The 6430-nt window shown below is 42.7% G+C and overlaps 1 protein-coding gene across 5 annotated transcripts in view; it reads right to left on the reverse strand.

Annotated features, from left to right (window-relative positions):
* Positions 1 to 6430, reverse strand: part of LOC102677050 (CREB-regulated transcription coactivator 1-like) — a 35572-nt gene that overhangs the window by 8198 nt on the left and 20944 nt on the right. For all 5 annotated transcript variants that reach the window (XR_004149917.1, XM_031508882.1, XM_031508884.1 and 2 more), the window contains 2 exons: positions 3798 to 4017; positions 1950 to 2055 (listed from right to left, as the gene is read on the reverse strand). Coding sequence is in view for 4 of the 5 variants with exons in the window: in XM_031508882.1 (XP_031364742.1) it covers positions 1950 to 2055; positions 3798 to 4017 (326 nt within the window). In the remaining variant the exon portion in view is untranslated. The remainder of the gene's footprint in view (positions 1 to 1949; positions 2056 to 3797; positions 4018 to 6430) is intronic.

Raw genomic sequence — 6430 nt, forward strand, 5'->3', positions numbered from 1 at the left:
ATATTATATTATATATATTATTATTGTATATATTTTATTATTATTGTATGTATATATTGTATCATATATATATATATATATATAGTACAATATATATATTATATAATATTATATATATTATTATATAATATATATATTATATATTGTACCATATGTATATATATAGTACACTATATTATTATATATATAATATATATATTATATATTGTATATATATTAGGATGTCCTATAAGTTTCTTTTTTTTTTTGATACGAAATGAATATATTTGTTGTTTCCTTATTCCAAATCACCTGCCCATCCTTATTTCCCTTTTTCCAAAATAGTAGGATAGAGAATAAGAGTAATAATCAACAATAGATATATCATAGTGTACCATAAGTTTCTTTTTTTTTTTGATACGAAATGAATATATTTGTTGTTTCCTTATTCCAAATCATCTGGCCATCCTTATTTCCCTTTTTCCAAAATAATAGGATAGAGAGCAAGAGTAAGAGTCAACAATAGATATATCATAGTGTACCATATGTATATATATTAAGGTGTCCTATAAGTTTCTATTTTTTTTTGATACGAAATGAATACATGATATTTGCTGTTCCCTTATTCCAAATCATCTGGCCTTATTATTCCATTTTTCCAAAATTGTTGAAGTTTATTTGCTCGAGATGCTTTTTCATTTCGCTTACGGATTGGAGAGACGTTTATCATTTGGAGAGAATTTTTTTAATAAGTAAGAGAGTAAGAGTCAACAATAGATATATCATAGTGTACCATAAGTTTCTTTTTTTTTTAATATGAAATGAATATATTTGTTGTTTCCTTATTCCAAATCACCTGGCCATCCTTATTTCCCTTTTTCCAAAATTGTTGAAGTTTATTTGCTCGAAGTGCCTTTTCATTTCGCTTACGGATTGGAGAGACATTTATCGTTTGGAAAGAATTTTTTTTAATAAGAGGAACAAATAATAGTTAAATAGAGAATAAGAGTGGAATACAGAAGATGCGATAGCCTCGTGATGGCCTCGTCGGTTCGCCAATTTTGGCCGTTTTTCTGCTATGCCGTGTTTCAATTTGTCGATCGCAATATTTTCCGAAATTGATGGTTTCCACGTTAAGATTAAACCTTTCCAATCCCACCAAATGGATAAAAGAAGTTTGTGTGGATGAAGTCCAGGCTTCGCGACAGTTGAAAGTCTATTTTCCTTGAATGGAGCGCGTTCTGGATGCACATTTTCGTGCAAAATCCAAGTCTCATCTCATCGAGTGACGAGTGTCATTGAAAAAGAATCTCTTTCGTGTCGCTGGAAAAGGAAATGGCGCGTAGAGACGCGGTTCGCAAAGTCGGTCTCCGTCAACAGCCGCGGAAACCAAACTTCGCGTCCATCGACATATCCCATCTCAGCCATCTGATTATCTACCGTTTTCTTGGAACTGTTGGTGACGTCCACTGTCTCTTGCACACCGCATCGCGGATTTTCAGCGAGCATGGACTTGACAAACTCCGNTGCTGGGCTGAGTCAAAATTGCCACCTCTGAATCCCTTAAACCAATTCCCGTAAACAGTACGAATCTCGTCTGCGGTGTCATTCATCACCTTTTCTAAAGCAATAAAGCATAACGTCGAGAATGCTTCCTTTGGCTGTTCGTCATATCGAACGGTGTAGAATAAAGTTTTAAAAGACACCGTGAAACGTACTTCACTGACTGAAAATGTACTTTAAAAAAGCTCTGGGACGACTGAAACCGACGCCACAAACGGTTAATAGATAAGCATGTTCATATAAAAATAATTAGTTAAAATCATTCCTAGCGTGGTAATAAAGAAACTTATGAGACATCCTATATATATATATATATATATATATGTAACAGAGATCGGTGAAATTTCTTCTTCGATCGAGATGATCGAAATTAGAAGACGAAGAGAAGGAGAAGAAGAGTTACTCACTTGTTTCCAGGCACTCGGGGTATCTCGCAGGACGATCTCGGCCGTTCGATGAATCCGTAATGCAAGTTTCTGTTCTCGCTCCCGGATCCGCTTATGGTGTGTTGATCTACGCGAATGCGAAATATAATAAATATAAAATTAGTAGAAGAGGAAAAAAAAAAAAGAAAAAAAAGATAAACGAACGAGCACTTTTCCACGTTTTCACGGCCGTAATTCTCGCGTAATTACGAAATTACGTTATTTCGAAGAACGCGCGGCGTTGTCGGATGCTATACCATCGCGCAGTATCATCAGCCAAGGCGGAGGTATACGATTTCGTCGGCGGCAACGTAACACCATTGTAACGCTAGTTGCTAATATTACGGGTATAACGTTTCGGTTCCGTTCGTTCCTCGTGTCGCCGGTTCGAAGGAGATCAAGAGGGAACGGTCGAAGCGGAACGCGTGTTACGAACCGGCCCGAATCCGGGAAAGGGCCGATGACTCCTCTCTTTTATTCGGAAAAGAAAAAAAATTCGATTTCGAGAAACAGGATCTCTATTTAATTGTGCGGTGCATACAAACAAAGCGTTAATTTTTGCTGGAAAAGAAAATCGTTGCGTTTGTTCCAATATCGAAATGTGGAAAGGAGAGAGCGGTTTCAAAAGTTTTCGTTTCTACGAAATAAATTTCTAGATACACTTCATTCGTTGTTACAATTTTCTCACGTAATGCGTTCTTATTTCTTATTTGGTTTCAATATAAATTTTGAGATTTTAGTTTCTAGGTAGTAACAACTTATACGATACTTTCTTACTTTTACTATACTTTTTTGTAATTTATGAAATAGAATAGGATTATATTGTCTTATTATGATTTGATTTTAGTAAAGTATATTTTTTTTTTTTTCTTTTAGAGCGATTCTGCGCTGAAAGTATCCCTAGTTAAAGTATCCCTTGATAAAGTGATTTCGAGTTAGCTCGATATCTTATCTTGTCTTGGTAATCATCCCGGAATTCGAGGGGCCTTTCTCCGATCCTCTCCCTCGTCGAAATTCACGAAATTCAGGAGCGGTTTAACGAAGGAAGGAAACCTCGACTCGAGGTTTTTTAATTCCCGAAATAATACACACTTCCCCTCCCTGCACGTGCAAAGCGTTTACGCGAGTTGGATTTTTCCTCGAGCGAGACGGATCGCAGAAACGACTCGAAGACTGACTTAACGCCGCCTCCGAGAGATTACGTTCTAGCCTGTCCAATTTTATTTACACCCTCGTGAGTCGAAGAAGAGGAAAAAAAAAAAAAGAAGAAAATCTCAACTCGAATCTTCCGACCGGACGGTCGAATCGTCTCGGGTGAATCGCGAGCAATTTTCGAGGCGAGAATTGGAGAAAGGGGGCGAGTCGCAGGAAACATCGGATCGAATATCCGACAAATTGACCATTTGTCGCGCGTTGCCACATGACGCGCGCTTCCCCACGAGAGAGAGAGAGAGAGAGAGAGAGAGAGAGAGAGATTCTGCGACACACGGAATTCAATTGCGACCGGTTTTAACAAGCGGCCGCGCGTTTCCTTTTTCCCCTCTTTTTCTCTCTTTTTCCATCGAAAAGTATTCATCTCCTCCCAGGAGAAGAAAACGTATTTCCACGGAGAAGGGGAGGGGTAAAAATCGGGGGACGAGAGGAGATCCATTTAACGACTTAATTAGCGACGACGAGTCTTCGAACGATTTCGAAACATCGCAATCGTAATCGGTAAATAAGAGGAAGCGAGATAAGCATTTCGAGCTTTCAAACTTGAAATGGTAGGGGAAAAGAAAAAAACTTGTTGGAAATGGTTGGGAGGAAGAGAATATTGGAATGATTGCGTACCTCGCCGATGGGGGATGGTGGTGGTCGATTGGCAGGCTTCGTTGGCGCTCTGATGGAGGGCCGAATCCGAATTGGTTCTCCTCCACGTGTCCGGGGGCGGCGGCGAAAGATACGGGACGCCGCTGTACGGCGAGGTGTCGTGCCTCTTCTCCATGGGACGCGACCGCATCGGCCCGACGCCCATGCTCCTTCCCCTCTCGTTGTTGCGGTACGGCGGATCCTGGAAATAAACGCGGTAAAAATCATTTCGACGAAATTTCGAAAACGCACGCCGGCCTTCTTCATTCCACTTCAACCGTTCGAGAGAAACGGTTTATCGATCTTTATTCTCCCCGATCGGACGAGATCTCATTTTATTTTATTATTTTTCCCGTTCCGCGAATCCAACAAAAAAAACGACGATCAACGAAAATGGGAATCTCGATTCCTCCCTGTCGGGAGCCTGGAAGGAAGTCGATTTTCAAGGATGGACGATGGAACCGACAACGAGTTGTTTGCATTCTTTCTCGAAGTTCTCGTTTCGCTTCCTACGTGAAAGATGGAACGAGACACGCGCCGAAATTCCTGCGAAATCGCGGCGATAACGAACTCACCTCCTATCGAGCCTCGAATTGTATACATAGAGGAGAGGAGGGGAGGGGAGGAAAAAATTTCGTGCTCGCCGCGTAAATTAACGAGCACGATCGTCGACAATAATAATAATAATAATAACAATAATAATAACAATAATAATATTAATAATAATGCAAGGACGAACGTGCGAACGTTGAACAACCGGTTGTCAATTTCCCTTGGTAACGTTTCGAAAGTGGCGTAGTGAGTGGAGAAGAGGGGAGGGGTGGCGATCGCGAATTATTCGAAGATAGACGCGACAGGGTCTGCCGACAAGAATCGATGACGATACTATAATTAAAGTATCCTTCGATATTTCGCTGCGAGAGAGTAGAGCGATGCGTTCGTAGCCGCTCGATGTCAAGGCGTCTTCGACGGGAGACGGTACGGCAGATGCGGAAGGAGGGAGGGAGAGCGAGCGAGTGAGCGAGCGAACGAGAGAGAGAGAGAGAGAGAGGTTTATAGCGCGACAAGATAAAAACGAAGCGCGACCGTGAACGTGTACGAGGAATCGCCGCGAGCGTCGCTTCTAAAGCTGTCCGCGGACGCTGAAACATGTTGCGATGCAGACACGATCGAGCGATGGGTTCGAGTCGATCAGAGAGACAGAGCTAACGTAACGCTCCATTCAAACGTATACGTAGCGATTAAACCGAGTAACTCGTTTTAAGATTTCAAATCCATCGCTCGATATCGCAACATCTTTCAACACGCTCGCTTTAATGCTTATATATATATATAACGCGCCGACTCTAGCGATGGGTTTAAATTAACGCCTCGCGCGCAATATTGGAAGAGGTATATTGAAATTTCCTCGCGTGCCAATCACTCGAGCCAATGTCTCCAATGTTGCAAAATATCTCAACGGATCCACGGATCTTAAGGATACAGTTTATAAACGTTGAAAACGCAACGATTTGTGTCGTACGATTTAACGGCGACAGAAACGATAGTTTCAGTTTCGAGAGCGAACGATCGACTCGAACCCATCGCTACCTGCATCGCAACGTGTTCGTAAGCTTCGTAGCTCCGGGCCGTTTTTTTTATTTTCCCCGAGTTGAAAACCTTTCAACTTTGCCCCTCTCCCCCTCCAAAAAAATTCACCTGACCCTAATTTAGAATTTAAATCGGGGGTATATATATTCCCGAGAAACTCGGCTTCGTTATTTGGAACTTTGTACGCGATTGAATAACTGCGAGTCATCGGCCGGCCCGCGTGTGCGTCTTACGCCTTTCGATCGTAAATCTGTTCGTCGTTCACGTTCGCGAGTCGAGTCGAGTCGAGTCGAGTCGTGTCGCGTCGCATCGTGGGACAAGGTCGTTTCCTCTCCACGCTCGATCCCCTCCCTCTCTCTTCCTTTTCCTTCGCCGCGAAAATAAACGAATATCGGCGGAAAACGATCGAAACGATCGTTTCTCTCGGCGTGTATCTTCGTTACGAATGGATAACGTAATATACGCGGTAAATCATTAATTATAACACGAGCGAACGAACGAGGTGCAAGGTTCAAGGAGAGCCGCATTCCCCGAACGACAGAAACGCGAGCCTCCTATTTTACAAACGATGGGGGGATACGCGTGACACACGCGCACGAAAGAGAGAGAATAAAAACGGGAAGGAAGAAGAAAAGAAGCGAGAGAGGGAGAAACGAAGAGAGGGGGGGAGGAAGAAGAGAAGAAAGACCGTGGGGATACCCGTGATTAATTGGTGAAAAAACGTTGTCCAATTTGTCGGGCTCTCCGACTCCGATCAGACGCGCCGCGCCTTTCCAATTTTAGCGTAGCAAGAATTGTATGGCATAACGATATATTTTTAGTCGGTGGTACGTAGCGTACGTATAGATGATACGCGTGCTTTCTCGAGTGTCTTCCGTTGAGGGGAGGGCGTTGCGTCGTTTCAGGGGCCACCGCACGGTGTAAACACGCGCAGCACGGACAGGCGCCAGCCACGCCGAATTTCCACCGACACACGTGCTCGGGACAGTTATGCCTCCCCTCCCCCTCTCTCTCCCCTCTCCGCC

The sequence above is a fragment of the Apis dorsata genome, unplaced genomic scaffold, assembly GCF_000469605.1.
Source record: "Apis dorsata unplaced genomic scaffold, Apis dorsata 1.3 scaffold_111, whole genome shotgun sequence".
In the NCBI taxonomy this organism is placed as follows: domain Eukaryota; kingdom Metazoa; phylum Arthropoda; class Insecta; order Hymenoptera; family Apidae; genus Apis; species Apis dorsata.